This window comes from Narcine bancroftii, chromosome 3 (genome assembly GCF_036971445.1).
Source record: "Narcine bancroftii isolate sNarBan1 chromosome 3, sNarBan1.hap1, whole genome shotgun sequence".
In the NCBI taxonomy this organism is placed as follows: Eukaryota; Metazoa; Chordata; class Chondrichthyes; order Torpediniformes; family Narcinidae; genus Narcine; species Narcine bancroftii.
In genome coordinates this window covers 278,447,281-278,463,785 of record NC_091471.1, presented here as the reverse complement: position 1 = coordinate 278,463,785, position 16,505 = coordinate 278,447,281, and the positions used below count along the sequence as shown (strand labels likewise).

General features: G+C 42.9%; 1 protein-coding gene across 5 annotated transcripts in view; it reads left to right on the top strand.

Moving 5' to 3' along the window:
- The first annotated feature begins 11,801 nt into the window (after positions 1-11,801).
- usp22 (ubiquitin specific peptidase 22) overlaps positions 11,802-16,505 on the top strand; it is a 308,536-nt gene continuing 303,832 nt past the window's right edge. Inside the window, exon 1 of one of the 5 annotated variants that reach the window (XM_069928258.1) lies at positions 11,802-12,322. In XM_069928258.1, coding sequence (XP_069784359.1) covers positions 12,203-12,322 — 120 coding nt within the window. In that variant the 5' untranslated portion in view covers positions 11,802-12,202. The remainder of the gene's footprint in view (positions 12,323-16,505) is intronic. The other 4 variants (XM_069928252.1, XM_069928251.1, XM_069928255.1 and 1 more) reach the window with 4 other exon arrangements.

Below are 16,505 nucleotides of genomic sequence, written 5' to 3'. Positions count from 1 at the left end.
CTGGTAGTTCATGTTACTCTCTGACTGGTAGTCCTTGTATGGTAGTCCTGGTAGTCCATGTTACCCTCCAGCTGGTAGTCCTCCATCCTTGTAGCCATGTTACCCTCCGGCTGGTAGTCCTTGTATGGTAGTCCTGGTAGTCTATGTTACCCTCCGGGTGGTAGTCCTCCATTCTTGTAGCCATGTTACCCTCCAGCTGGTAGTCCTTGTATGGTAGTCGTAGCCATGTTACCCTCCAGCTGGTAGTCCTTGTATGGTAGTCCTGGTAGTTCATGTTACTCTCTGACTAGTAGTCCTTGTATGGTAGTCCTGGTAGTCCATGTTACCCTCCAGCTGGTAGTCCTCCATCCTTGTAGCCATGTTACCCTCCGGCTGGTAGTCCTTGTATGGTAGTCCTGGTAGTCTATGTTACCCTCCGGGTGGTAGTCCTCCATCCTTGTAGCCATGTTACCCTCCAGCTGGTAGTCCTTGCATGGTAGTCGTAGCCATGTTACCCTCCAGCTGGTAGTCCTTGTATGGTAGTCCTGGTAGTTCATGTTACTCTCTGACTGGTAGTCCTTGTATGGTAGTCCTGGTAGTCCATGTTACCCTCCAGCTGGTAGTCCTCCATCCTTGTACCCATGTTACCCTCTGGTAGTCCTTGTATGATAGTCCTGGTAGTCCATGTTACCCTCTAGCTGGTAGTCCTCCATCCTTGTAGCCATGTTACCCTCTGGCTGGTTGGACTTTGAGGCAGGTCACCTTCCTCTTCTTGGACATCAGCATGAAATGGGTGAGGAAATGGGAGACGTTGCAAATTCCAGCCAGTTGGTCCACACAGGATTTGAGAACATTGCCAGGTTTACCATCTGGGCTAGATGATTCACCTACTCAAAGATTTATTTTCATCAGCCTCAGAAAGTGGGAGTACAGAGTTGCTGGGGGCTGTGGAGCCTGGTAAAGTGAGTGTAGAAGACATTGAGCTCAGCCAGAAGAGGTGTTTTCCAGTTAATGATATTACCTCATTTTGCATTGTAGGTTGGGATAGTGTGTTTGCCCTGCCAAAGCTGAGCATTTGTGTGAGACTCCAGCTTGCTCTGGAATGATCTGTTTGCCTTGCTAATGGGCATCTGGAGATTGTAGCTGGACCTTCTGCATGTCTCTGAATTCCAGATTGTGAAGCTGTTGGCTTGTCCATGCTTCTGGATATGGTACGCTTGTATAGTCTTGATAGAAGACACTAATCCAAGCATTTTCTGATAAAGTCAGCTTCACCGCTGCATTCTTGAAAATCTAATCTATTGACTCCAGACAATCATGAAGTTGCTTCTCTGCTTCCCCAGATCAGTGCTGAACAGTCTCCAATACTGGTGTAGCACTCCTCAGTTTCTGCCTGTGTGTGGGAAGAAGGACAGCCAGGTCATCTGAGTTTCCAAAGTGCAAATGAGGGATGGAGAAATGTTCTTGGTTGAAAGTGTAGCAGTAGTTGACAGTGTTCGTTTCCCTGGTTTTGCAAGAGATGTGCTGGTAGTAGTTTGGGAAGATGTGGCTGAAGTTCCCAGTGATGACTGGGAAAGTGTTGGGATACCTGTTTGATTTTTGTTGATCACAGTGTGTAGATTCTCTTGCACTTGCTCAATGTATGGCCATGAGGGATGTCTGTCATTTTTTGATTCAGTTTTAAGTGGTACACCAGGCTGATATGTCAGAAGACAAATTGGCCCATATTTTTTCTAAAGTTAGTCCTATTTGTGCTGGATGTAAATCAGAAGTGGCGTCTCCAACTCGTATGTTTTGGCCTCTGTTGGAGAGGTATTGGATAGATATTTTTAAGACTTTGTCCACTATACTGGACATTAGATTGCAGCCTAACCCATTGACTGCTCGTTTTGGAATTAAACTTTCAGAAGCGAGATGAGTTCCCACTTCCACATATTGGGTTGTAGCCTTTTCTACACTGTTGGCTAGAAGAGCTATTTTATTTATCTAATCCACCTACTTTGACTCAGTGGCTCTCTCAAATTATGCCATGTTTAAGTTTAGAGAAAGTTAGGAGTTGTACATTTGATACTTCTGTTAAATTTGAAGAAACTTGGCGATCTTTTATAAATTATTTCCACGTGACTTAGTATAAATGTTTTTCCTTCCAGACTATATTTTATTTCTTTTCTCTTTGTTGACCCGATGATTAAATTTTATTAATAAATTTGTTTTGTTTCTGTTTGTTTTTTTCTTAAATTAGGTGGGGTTTGATATAATAAAATTGTTCTTTTTTTGAAGATTTCAGTTTGAGGATATGAGAACATATTCGTTAATTGTGGTTATATCATATGATGTCATACAGTGATTTTTCCTCCTTTTTGATTCTGTATTCCTATTCTCCTCATGTATTGTTTACCAATAACATGATTAATAGAAAGATTGAAAAAGAAAGAGAGGGATGTTGACAGAAGTGAATTCCCTGAGGAAGTAGAGGGGTTGGCATTCAGCGCTAGACGATCTAGATGAGGGGAACAGCCATAGGATGGAATTACCATGTTGGAGTACCATGAAGTGTTAATCATGGAGCAGACACTGCCGATTCTTCCTTGGCTGAGGACCTTTTGCTTCTCGACTAGATAACACCAATGATGGTTTGATGAGAATAATCAGGAGATCCAGGAACTAATTAACTACAAGACATTTTTGGATTGGAAACCTTGGCATTCATCAAGGAAAGGATCTAAAAGTACCTGAAAGTAAAAATCCAGCAAAAACGTCCTGAACCTAAGATGATGTGGTGGGTGGAAAAAGCACCAGAGATTCAGCAAGTTGCTGGTAATGACTATGAGTGGATTCTTTGGAGTTGTCAAAGTTATCAATGTCCCAGACACCCACGTTTCCACCCACTGAGAACCAACCAAGAGGAGTGGATAGATTATTAACTACAATGAAGTGTTTCTGTCCTTGGGACAAATGTCCCTGAATCCACTTCTTAGCACACAACCTGGCCTAGCTTTGTGAACTCTGAACAATAAGAACTTGAGAAAAACATATGCCAATTAAATCACAAAAGGCCTTCTGGGCAGACAGTAGCATGAATGAAGTTCTAAAACTTAGTGCAGAAGAACTTTAGTCACAAATTCATAACCGTGTCTTGAAAAAAAAAGACAAAAAGGAACAAGGAACGGACCACAAAGAGCCTTTCAAGTTTGACCCAGAATTAGACAAGTGCATTTGCAATAACTATAAAGGGATCTCTCTGCTATTTGCCACATTTTTCCATTCTCTCCACGGTCTATTTCATCTACCTTGACCCAGTGCTCAAAGAGCTTCTCCAATTCTATCCATGGACACAATGACCATGATCATCAGTACATCAACTCCATGAGAAATGCATCAGAATCTTTGATCACTTGATGACATACAAGTCATATCTTAATCAATTTGTCCTCAATAGACTCAATTTAAATACAGACTGGTGTGAAACTGTCCCAACAATTCTCCCAATCTTTCTCTCCATAATACTGCAATTTATCACTGACCGATAAGATTCCCAATGGAGTGGATCTGATCTAAAGAACAAATAGGAAATTGTTTACCTTCTTCCATTCCAGAACCAAGCTTGTTCCAGACTAGATCATCAAGTTGAACTACGTTGATGATTCTTGATGTTCCAAGCTCCAAGCCCTTGTCAAATCTTTCTTTGAACCATGTAGAAGGATGTGTTGAATTCTTTAACATCTGCAAAACAAGCTTCTCCACAGAATTTCCCGTTGATGAGAGTCTAGAAAATTTAAACCTCTTCCCATATCATGGGAACTACATGTCACCAAAGGCAAACATTGTTGATGGAGTTCACTATCACCTTCAGTGTGACAGGACAGACGTTGACCATTTGAAGAATAGTGCTTGAAGATCAAGACTTCAAACTTAGCACAAAGCTCACCGTCTACTTTCCAGCAGTGATCTCAACCTTCTGGATGCCTCTGAACCACAGACTGCCAGCAACATCATTGGATACTATTGCCAAAAATCCTCCAGATCCAAAACGAACATCAGTGGCTTTTCTATGGCCAACATCAGTATTCAATCCAGCTGGATCAACTGAGTCGGCCATGTCATTTGCATGCTTTCTGACCCCAGTCTACCAGAACAGACCCTCTACTCCTATCTCAGTCATGGCAGAAATTGCCTGGAAACAATTCAAGAAGGTTCTCAAGGCCTTCTTCAAATTTGTAATATCCAAAACTACCATATATTTTGGCATATCAGTCAATCTTCAGATAAATTGGGTCCCCATTTTCGGCCTCATTTTCATGATTTTATCATATATTGGGAGTATAAGTTGACTCCCCAATTTTCTGAAAGGAACGTGTCAGAACGTGTGATTAGGAAAAGATTTAAAGAGGCATGTTTTTCACACAGAATTTGGTGGCATATGGAACAAACTGCCAGAAGATGCGGTAGAAGTGGATACAACTGCAACATTCAAAAGACATTTAGCCAGATACATTGATCAGAACATCTGAGAACCAAACTCTTTTAATCAGATGCCAGCTGACATTTTTCCAGACCTTGATAAAGGGCTCAAGCCCGAAATGTCGATTATGTATTTTTACCTTTGCTATATAAAGGACATGGCTTGACCTGCTGAATTTCTCCAGCATTGTGTTTTTATACTGTCTGTAAGGAGTTTGTACGTTCTCCCTGTGTCTCTTTGGGTTTCCTCTGGGAGCCTCAATTTCCTCCTACCGTTCAAAATGTATGGGGATTGCAGATTAATTGGGGTACTTGGTAGTACGGACTTATGGGCCAGTAGGTCCTGCTACTGTATGTATGTCTACATATTTTTTAAAAATCATCATCAATCAAATTTTTACATGGAGCCACAAGGCATATTTGAAGGAGAATTTTAGGGAGAGCTCAAAGGGAAAAGAGCTGCAGAGAGCAGGGCACTATTTCAGAACCTAATTGAAGATATGGTTTTCCATTGTGAAACCACTGAAATTGTTTAATCGCACAGACAAAATTGGAGTTGTGGGGCCAGCGGAGATTACAGAGGTCAGCAATATGAGAAAATGGAGGGATTGAAAACAAGGAGATGGGGATCAGTGAACACAGGACTTCATGTGAGTGAATGTCACCCAACATTGCTCAATGTTTTCAACTGTTTTGGATTTGTCAGGTCGAGAAGCGATAAGGATAGAGATGAAGATTTCAGCAGCAGGAGGTGAGATGGTACAAGATGATTTATAAAAATTGCACTGCAAGCTTCTTAGCCAGGTTGGCGGAACATGTCATTTGTCCATCCCATACCAGATTCCAAAGTAGATATTCTATTCTGAACACTCTCGTAGGAAGAGATGACCAGACAAACAGAGGAAAGATTCAAGGATAGGGTCAAAATCTTCTTGATCAAAAGCAATATCTTCACTAACTCTGGCCTATGGCCATTTGAAGTGGAGGAGGATCATTCAGGATGGCTTTCAGAACCTCGAGGTCATGTACCAGAAGCTCAAAGTACACCTGTAACCATGACAAGGAGCCTTCTCCACACACTCATAATGAATCTACATCCACAAAGAGGTGGGCAACTCCACTTGGTCATTTTGGGGACAATGTGTAATAGAACCATAGAACATTACAGCACAGAAAACAGTCCATTCATCTCCTCATCTTTCAGTGTCTGCAGGACATTCTGAGCTGAACACTGCCTGATAAACTTTGTGTCCATAGGAGTTTGTTTGGAAAAAAAACATTTCCACAAAGAATAGAGAGATGGTGAGGCAAAGCCTAGCTGACTGGGACATTGCGTAGCACTAGGGCCAGGCTCATCCTTTCCAACACCTGGAAGAGGTAAAACCTGAGCACATAGCGGCACCTGGTGCCCTTGTACTTTGGTTCCAAGCACAGCCTGATGCAGTCACACACAAAGGTGGTCATCCAATGAGTCTGGTGACATACATGGCGATCCTTCAAACTTTTTCCTTCTTAGATCCCTACATGAACTGGTAGGCTGTTCTGGTGATGATCTGGGTGCAGGTGCAGGGGAATGGGCCACACCTGCACTTTGTACAGCAGTACTGAGAACACTCCGATGATGCAGGGCCCTGATGTCAGTGCCCATATAAACAGAGCTCCCAGTACAATAAATCAGTCTTCAATTTTGACTCCTCATGTGTGTGTCTTCCTTCCAGTGCGTATGCTATATTGGTGACCCCGACAGCTCCAACCATCCACGGTGTTGCAGCCGCATGTGTGGTTTGAGCAGGCCAAAGCTCAATTCCACCTATGTCACATCACCACCAATGACACCTGCTACTTCTACATCGCGAGTAGGAAGGGAAGTTTGAGAATCCCTGCTCTAGACCCAATTATTACTGAAATATTTTGCTTGAGAAAAATTGTCATTGGCCCATTTCCTTTGGAACTATGAAACTGTGCACATAACAAATTAATTTGGAATGATTAAAACAGTGATTTACAAATTTTTTCCTTCCACCCACATACCACCTTAAGCAATCCCTTATTAATTACAGAACACTTATGGCATAGGGAATACTTAAAGTGGTATGTGAGTCCATGCTGCTGAAGATCCAGCTGCGCTGGATGGGTCACGTCTCCAGAATGGAGGACCATCGCCTTCCCAAGATCGTGTTATATGGCGAGCTCTCCACTGGCCACCGTGACAGAGGTGCACCAAAGAAAAGGTACAAGGATTGCCTAAAGAAATCTCTTGGTGCCTGCCACATTGACCACCGCCAGTGGGCTGATATCGCCTCAAACCGTGCATCTTGGCGCCTCAAACCGTGCATCTTGGCGCCTCACAGTTTGGCGGGCAGCAACCTCCTTTGAAGAAGACCGCAGAGCCCACCTCACTGACAAAAGGCAAAGGAGGAAAAACCCAACACCCAACCCCAACCAACCAATTTTCCCCTGCAGCCGCGTCTGCCTGTCCCGCATCGGACTTGTCAGCCACAAACGAGCCTGCAGCTGACGTGGACTTTTACCCCCTCCATAAATCTTCGTCCGCGAAGCCAAGCCAAAGAATGTGAGTGGAAAGTAAAAGGTTGGGAACCACTGCCTTAAACCTTTCCCCTTTCACCCTTAACCCATATTCTCTGGTTTGTATCTCACCTACCCTTACATTTACTCTGTATAACCCCCTCAGAATTTTAATACCTCTATCAAATCTCTTCAATCTTTTACACTCCAGGAAATAAAGTCTTAACCTGTTTAACTTTTCCCTATAACTCAGTTCCTGAAGTCTAGGCAACCTCCTAGTAAATCTCTGCACTCTTTCTATTTTATTAATATCTTTCCTATAGTTAGGTGATTAAAACTGCGCACAATATTCCAAATTTGGCTTCACCAATGTCTTATACAACTTTACCATAATACTGTATCTCAACTCCTATACTCAATACTTTGATTTATGAAGGCCAATATGCCAAAAGCTTTCTTTACATCCCTATCCACCTGTGACACCACTTTCAGGGAATTACATTTCTGTATTCCCAGGTTGCTCTGCTCTACCACACCTCTCAGTGTCCAACCATTCACTATGTATGCCCTTTCTTGGTTTGTTCTTCTAAAATGCAACTTCCACGCTTGTCAACATTAAATTCCATCTGCCATTTTTCAGCCCATTTTCACAGCTGGTCCAGATCCCTCTGCAAGCTTTGAATACTGCATATCAAAACAAAAGAATAAAAACTGTTTAATAAATAGTCTCAGATGTGAGCATTCATTTGTCATTCAGCAGTCTCACTAGGCCCCTCCAAACCAGATCCTTAAAACCTTCAGGTAGTCAGATCTGACTGTGAAGGGTATGGTGGACTGGACAGACCAGTTACCAAAAGTATTGGCTCGCTCTCTTTCTGGTTTACTCTGGCACTTAAACTGGCACTCAGTCTCTTAAACTGGCCGCATATATTGATCAGTCTGAACAGAAGATGGCAACATCATCCATCTACAGGGAGGCTTTGACCCGAGTGCCTCCGCTGCCTGTCACTCCTCTTATGTCCTCATCCTTCCTGATGGATTGAGCAAAGGGGTCTATGCAGCACATAAATAAGATTAAAGAGAGCAGGCATGCCTGCCAGACTCAAGACTTGATGAGGAACCTCCCTCTTGTTCTCCAGCACATGTGTCCTCTTTTCAATGGAAGGGGTGAGAGCAAGTATAACTGGGGTGGGATGAGGCTTTTAATAGTTTAGCAGCTCTCCTGAGACAGTGATACCTATGGATGGAAGGTTGATTTTCATGTTGGCCTGAGCTCCATTTACCACTTTTCGTGGTTTCTGTGATCTTGAGCAGAGCAGTACCATACCAGGCTTTGATGCATCCAAATAGGATACTTTGTCTCATGCATCTGTAAAATTTGGTAAGAGAATTCAGGGACCTGTTTGGCCACTTCAGAACCCACTTTCCTGAATGAAAAGAATTAATCCTTGATACTGCTTGAAGATAAAGGAAAATACTTTACCTTCCATAAATTCCACAACTCTGTCCATTGTCCAGATGCATTTGATGTAATAAAAATATCTACCTGAATTTGCATGATTGAAGATAGCACCAGTGTGGCTTCTGATTTATTTCTTTTGCCAGTAGTATTCAGTTCACAACATTCACTTCAGTCGACTGCTTTCTTTGGCTTTCTTCAAAGTATTCTTTCTTATGGCAAGTGGGCGTGAGAGTACAGTGGTGAGGAGAAGGAGAATTTATTCAATTACCAGAAAATGTAGTTTTGTGGCAGGACATTAAGTAAGTGGTTGAACCAACGAAAATGGCAGCTGCACGCGGCTAAGGAGATCCGCTCTAAAAATGGCGCTGGGCTTTCTCCTTCCTCTTCATCGCAGAGCGAAACCCGCATGCGCAAAGAATCTTTTGTATTAGTGGGCGACGTCAGTTCTGGCGAGAGTGCTGGGAACAGGAAGTGCGTAAAAGCGGGTTGAGTGAATGCTGATTAAACCAGTTTTGAATTACAGCTCCGACTGAGTACATCTGTTTGTTCTAGCTCTGTGTGTAGCACATCGCTACAGTTTAATCCTGTAATTCTTCTGCTTTCTATTTTTTGATAGGTGGGGCAAAAGCAAATATCTCATAATGGTCAAGGTTATGTACAATGTAGGACAGTGTATATTCAACAAATATATCTTAGCCTAAGATTTTTCTTTTTTTAATTGTCCTCAATTAAATCACTTAATTGATATCCACCTTTTACCATCTGTGTTTAAACAATATCAAACTTAAGGAAAAAGCTTCATTAGAAGCGGATTCCAAATTCAATGGGTATAATTTCCCTTTGGGTTTTAAGGTTGAGTGTTCTAATACTGCAGGTCATAACCTGCAAATCTGTCAATCTGAAAGGAGCCTGTTTTTGCACATTCTCCAATTTCTGTCATAACCAATCTGTGCTGAGGACTGCACAGTGGTTCAGTTAAGAGATGCTGTCGCACAACACTGGTTCAAGCCTGACCTGAGGTGCTGTCTGTGTGCAATTTGCAAGTTCTCCCTGTGATTGCATGGGTTTCATCTGGGGCCTACAGTTTCCTTGCTATTGCAAGCTCCCATTTCATTTAGTACAGGGGTTCCCAACCTTTTTGTTCCTCAGTACCCCTTGGGCATTTTTATAGGTTCCTGTGTACCCCTAAAAATTAAGGATTAAAAAAAAAACAACATTGTGCAATCTGACTGCAGATTACAACACCATGTATTGCACAGTAGTGGTACATCTCAGACCCAATGTATCCCTTGAAAAGTGCAAATGTACCACTGGGGGTAGTTTGGGAACCCCTGATTTAGAATGACTCTCATTTTAAGGATTAGTACAAGCTGCAACCATTCACAGCTTGTGGTGAGATGGAGTGGCACTGGCAAGTATTGACTATAAACAAAGTGATGCTCTGGAAGAAGAACCAAGAACAATGGTTGTTTATTGAGGAAAAACAGATGGTGATAGTCATGTGATTGGGACACTTAGAGAAACATGATTCAGTACTGATATTTTTAGTGATTATTAATAAATTTATTGTTTTAAAAATAAAGAAACTGTATTGGTGAATTTCTGTTGTTGCTGGTCTGCAATGTAACATTGCACATTCCAAAAATGTGAGCATTGGTACATTACTGGGCCACTGTAAATTGTGCCTGGTGTTTAGGTGAGTGGTAGAATTGGGGGGGGGGGGGAAGAGTTGGCAGGGGAGGAATTGATGAGAACGTGGGGAGAAAAAACGAAATAAGATTACTGTAAAATTCGTGTAAATGGATGGTCAGGTCAGACTCTGTGGGCCAAGGGTCTAATTTCCACACAATACCACTTTTTGTGTGGTATTTCATCACATGCCTATCCAGACTGCACATTTATTATATGCATTTCTTTTGTTCAACTTATTGTCAACTCAAATATACTAGAACTTTCAAGCACATTTTTTGCTTTATAAAACCACAGTGACTGTTTGGACTGATCACACTTGGAATTTTTAAGGGCAATTCATAAAACCCAAATGATAGAATGAGGATCTCAGGCCAGCTAGGTATGATATGTTGCTTTTCTCCTCTCCCTCCATTTTGAAATAGTAGTCTTATCTTTGATTTCAATATCAAGGAAACTGGAAAAAATATCACTAATGCAACCACTAACTCCACAGCCAACTGTTTAACACTAGTATACAGGCTAACAGTGAATTGGTGTGGCCTTGCTCCCATTTCTTCTTTAATTAATTACTTTAAGACTCTTGCTCTCACAATATCCTTGATTCTTTCCACCCCCCCCAAGTTAATGTGCCTTCTGCAATGGAGGTAAAAATAGTTTATGCCTCATCCATTTATTTCAATATTGCTGCATAGTGATAACTAGACAAGGAATTATTGGATAATTTCACCACCAACACTAGACGGTGACCACACTGCTGTAAATTAGTTTTAAAAATCAGGGAGGTTGGAATGACAAAGACCAAAGTTGGTGAGGACCACAGATTTCCAATCCTGCTAGATGTTATATCCTGGTCGGTCAGGATAAAAGACTCCATGACCAAATGCCTCAACCAACTTCCACCTTAAATATAAATCACTATAATCATTTTGTCATGGCTGCTCATAACATCTTGCTGTGCAAAAAGCACTTGTTTTCCAATGACATTTTAAGCCATGTAGAACATCCTATGAATGAGTGACTAATTCTGGTCTTACCAGCAACACCCATAACGCCCCAAAATGAATTAATCAACATATTCTTTCCCTTTAAGTACCCACTGGTAGACATAAACATGAATCCGGTTGAGTGATGGGAGAATACATATAGAGATGAATTAAAAAAGGGTCGAAATAGATGTCGTAGCTCATAACTACTAACGCATTTGATGCTGCAGGAGGGTGCGGCCAATCTCGAGGACTAAAACTACCCAAGTACAATGTGGCATGTGGGTACTCCTGGGGGAAAGATTTAGAGCGACCACTGGCATCGGCCGAGAACCTCAGCCCGCACAGTATCCACAACCACATCACCACAGCAACGGGCAGAGATGAAAAGGGGAGAGAGAAGCGAGGTGCTGATTTCCCCCCCTCCCCCCGGGCTCTGCTTTTGTTTTACATTTAAAAGATGGATACGAACCAAGGAATTGCCCCCAAAACTACTGAGTAGCAATAAAACCCACATTTCGGCCTTGCCATTTACAGGAAACTCCTACCAACAGGAACCGGAAACGACCGCAGTTCTGCGATTCAAATCCCACGTCTCCTCCCCGAATACTGGGACCAACCCATGATGGACATGTCTTTGAACCAATCGAAGGGGCAGGTAGATGAAAAGGGAAGGACATTGCCCAATCCAAACGAAAGAAAGGGGCCGTAATTCCGGCGGCGCTGCCCGTTTGCTCCCCTGCTCGCGAAGCCTGAAGCTTACCTGGACCGACAGCTGACGGATGGGCTGCGGACCAATCAGCGATGTCATCGGGCAGAAGGGAGCTGGCGCCGGGCCAATGAGAGTAGAAGGAGTGGGCGGATTTTCCGGCAGTGCGGCGAGTCTGTTCCCCTCCCCCCGTGGCGCTATCGCCTGACGACCATCATCCTTTGCCGACACTATGGGCTTTTTCTTCATATAAATAATCGGAGCCGCGGCGGCGGCGGCGACGGGCGGTGCTTCGGGCTAGAAAGCGGCGGTGGCGGACGAGGCGGCGCGGGGGTAGATCGCGGCCCGAGATTGCGTGGAGGCGGCAGTGCTTGCGGTGCGGCTCCTGTCATGAGTCCGGCCGGGTGCTCCCATGTGAACAGTTTTAAGGCGGACAATTGGAAGCAGAGCCTGCGAGTGATTTACCAGTGCTTTGTGTGGAGCGGGACTGCGGAGAGCAGGAAGAGGAAGGTAAGGGCTGGGGCTGAGGGAGGGAGGGAGGGAGGGAGGGATGGTCGGTCGGTCGGTCCTGCCGGAGCCGCTCGCTGCCCGGGTGAGGGATGCAGCGAGAGGGATTGGTCCTGGCGCAAGGGCAGCCTCTCGCTGCAACTGATCCTGGCGGAGCCCTGCCCAGCCTAGGGATGGCACAGCGAAGATCGGGGGAGGGAGGGAGGGTGGCGGGTCCACAGGCAAATATGCAGCGCGATGGCCAGGTACATTCAGAGGCAGGATGTCAACCGTACCTCCCCGGCAAAGGACCACCGATCCGTTTGGTGCCTCTCCCCGGCAGGCTGAGGGATGGAGTTAGCAGGGGGAGGAAAATGGGTGGAGTCTGTCACTTCATAGTCATCGGCCGATCAGCTTTTCATGTGCAGTAAGTGACAGATGCAGAGGGACCGTTTCCCTTGTTCAATGAAGGGGAGAGTGGGCGTCTCTCACTGCTTGGAATAAAAGGCCTATAAAGGCGGATTTTTGTGCGTGTAAAACGCCTGAACTTAGGATAAAATGCAAAAGGTGCACGTATACGTGGTGAATTTGTCTGACTGTTGAAATGTGACAAGGTTATTTAATGGTAAAAGGTCAAACTGGGATTAATATCGAGGAACATTTTCTTTTTTTAAATGAAGTTAAAACGTTCAGAGTGGTTGGAGGTAATTTAAGATTCGTTTTTCTATGGAATGGTGATTTTGGTAGGATGTGCGTTTGATAACGGGTTCACTCATAAGACAAAGGATAGAATTAGTGGTGGTTGGTACTGTTGTGGTCAGATGACCGAGAGCTAGGTAAGGCACATTGCACCTCTAACTTGTTGGAATAAACTCCACTATAACCCAGAACAATTAATACTAGTTATATTGGGGAGCATTTCCTCAGAGTAACATGGACTAGTGATATTTGGGTATCAGAATCTATGTCTGACACGAGAAACAAAGGTAACTGTGGCTAATGAGGGGATTTTGGAGGCTGAACTTTGGTAGTTTTAGAATTTCCTAAAACTTCCATGTTCAGGTGATGTAGGTGCAGGAGCCACATGATAGCCCTAGAATATTTGATCCCATGGGGATCAGTTTACACTCATCCAGTGCCCACATGGAATGTAACAGACTGAATCTGCAAGTGGGATAGGTTTGGGAAGTGGGTGGCCTTTTATTGAAAAAAACAAGTGTGACTTTGAAACATTAGGACAATACAGAAAGCCTTTTGTAGTCTTGTCACATTTGTCATCAACATTTTTGTAGCTATTTGTTGATTCTGATAGGGAAAGTATGGGAGAGGTGATGCATTTGTGAATGCAGGAAGGCTAACTTCAAGGAAAGTGGTTTGCTATAGTACCATTGAGGTACCTTAGGAAGGAATTTTCCACACTTAGTTTTTGGTAGTAGATACTAGGAAGTTGAAACATCTACATTGTATTCTTGGAATAAGAAGGAAGTAACAGTACTGAATTTTTAAGGATGTGATTACAAACCTTTTGGTAACATTTAGGCTCTGTACAATTATAAACAGCGTTGCTGATTGCTTACATCTTTATTGCATTGTAGCAGAATGCAAGCATGAGTTAAATATGTAATTTATTTGTGAAAGTTGCATGTGAATATCATGGAGTAGAGGGCATCATTACTGCTCTTCACTTCCAATGTGCAATGAGCTTTTTTTTTTGAGTACTCTCTTTTCTGCATCCCTCGTAGATGCAGGTTTTTTTCAGAGAATGGTTTGTACTTTCCTGAGTATTCTATGACAAAATGCATTCAATAAGATATTTGCTGCGCGTTGTTGTAATTCCTTTTTATTTTTTTGTGGACTGTACATTTTGCTCATGATCACTTTTTCCATCCACTTGGAAAGAGCTATTGTTTTGTGAGGGCATCTAACATCATATTCCATGGGTTTGGAAAGAAAAGAAAATGTATGGCAGGTTCAGGCAACAGGAATTAAGAAAGTCCCTTGAGAAATAGAGAATATGTGAATGAGAATGTAAAGCAAGAAGATAAAACTTAAACTGAACCTTGGAGCATTTCTTTAGAATTCACCAAAATAACAGTGATGTATTAAATAATGGACAAGCAGTAAAAAGGTCCTTCCATAGAAGTTAGAAATTTGGAAATAATGATTATAAGCTTTGAAGCTCTTTGAAACATCCATGCCAAGTAAGATTTAGAGAATCCCAAGGAAGGGGGGAGGGGGGGGGGAAACAAGAGCAAGAGAGTAGCCAGGGAAAGAGTAGTTGGAGGCCAAAGGCAGAATCAAAGTGTAAAACCAGGCAATGTGGGTGAGGTTTTAAATTAATATTTGTGTTCACGAAGGAAGAGTACATAGAAGATGGTGACTTCAGGGAGGTAAGCGTAGATGATCTGGAGAAAGTCAGTATTAATATGGTTATGGGGGTTGATAAATTCCCAGGACTGGATGAGATCTAGTTCAGATTGTTATGGGATGTAAGGAAGGAGATGGTTGAGGCCCCAAACAGATTTTTCCACTTTTGTCAGCTACAGCTGAGGTGCTAGAAGATTGATTTTTTTTTTTCCCCAAGAAGGGTAGCAGTGAAGCACCAGCGATTGGGACTTGGGTTCATATCCCATGCTTCTAAGAAGTTTGTACATTCTCCACACGTCTGCGTGGGTTTTCCACGGGTGTTCTGGTTCAAAATATGGGTTAATTGGGTGTAAATTGGGTGGCACGGACTCGTGGGCCAAAATGGCCTGTTAGTCTAAAATTTAAAACAAACTATAGACTGGTGATCCTCGTGTCAGTGGTTGGGAAATTATTAGAGAAAATATTAAGAGGTTTGTGTAGATTTGGTAAGGTAGGGACTGATTAAGGATAGCTGGCTTGGTGCAGGGGAAGGTAACCGAAGATTAAAGACCAAGTTGTAGATGTTGCCTATATTGACAATAAGGTATTGGTCAATGACCTGCATGGTAAGCTGGTTCAGAAAGTTAAGACACAAATTCTAGGTTAGGCTGTCTAATTGGATCAAAGTTGGCTTGGTGACAGGAGGCAGTGAGTAGTGGTAGAAGGATGCTTTCTGATTAGGAGACTGTGGTGTATGTTAACAATGTGAATGCAAGAGCTATGGTTAATCTATTTGTAGGTGGCATATAGTTGCTGGTGTTGCGAGGAAGGTTGTCTAAGGGTGTAGCTGGATACAGCTCAAATGTAAAGTTGGATGGAGCATTTGCAGATGGAATTTAATTGTGACAAGATGGGAGAAAATTGCAGGGTGCTGAGGAATGCTGATGAACATTTGAGCCTAAGAGTTCTGGTCCATTGTTCCCTGAAAGGTAACATGGGTAGATGCAGTGATAAAGAAGCATATGGTATTCTTGCCTTCCTAGATTGGGGGTATAGAAAATAAAAGTTGAAGCTTTACAAAATACCAGTCAGACCCCTACCATCGCGCACACAGCATCTTTCAGCTACTTCCGTTGGGAAAGAGGTACAGGAGTATTAGTGCCAGAGCCACCAGGTTGAAAAACAGCTTCACCCCATGGGCTGAACAGCCGATGATCCCTCCATGACGCTACTATTTATTTATTGTGTATTGTTTTATTATGTCTGTATGTGTTGTCTGGGTATTTGCCATGTGTTGCATGGAGGACCAGAGAACACTATTTCGTTGGGTTGTACTTGTACAATCAGATAATAAATAAACTTGAAGACTGCACATGGTGTATTGGGTGTACTTCTGGTTGCCACATGGAAAGGATGAGGCTGTGCCGGAGAAAGTCCAGAAGAGATTCACCAGAATATCACCTGGATTGGAGGACATTTGTTATGGTGAGGGATTGAATAGGTGGGGCTTTTTGCCCTGGGGTGATGGAGGCTGAGGGGTGATCTGATACATCTCCATCAGAAAATTTTATAAAAGGTGTAGGTAGGGTAGATGATCAGAATCTTTTTTTTTTCCTCATGGTGGGAGTATTAAAAACACAAAGGTATGATTTTAAGGTGAGTGGTGTAATTTTAAAGCCTATTTGATATCTGGAACTATGCTGCCAGAGAGAGTAGTGAAATTGGATACGGTAATTATGTTTAAAAGACATTCAGGTGGGTTCTTGAACAGGTAAGACACAAAATGGTTGGGAACCTAAATGTGAGCAAATGAGATTATGGATGGAGGTAAAAATAGTTGTCATGGACTTGAGTTGAAGGG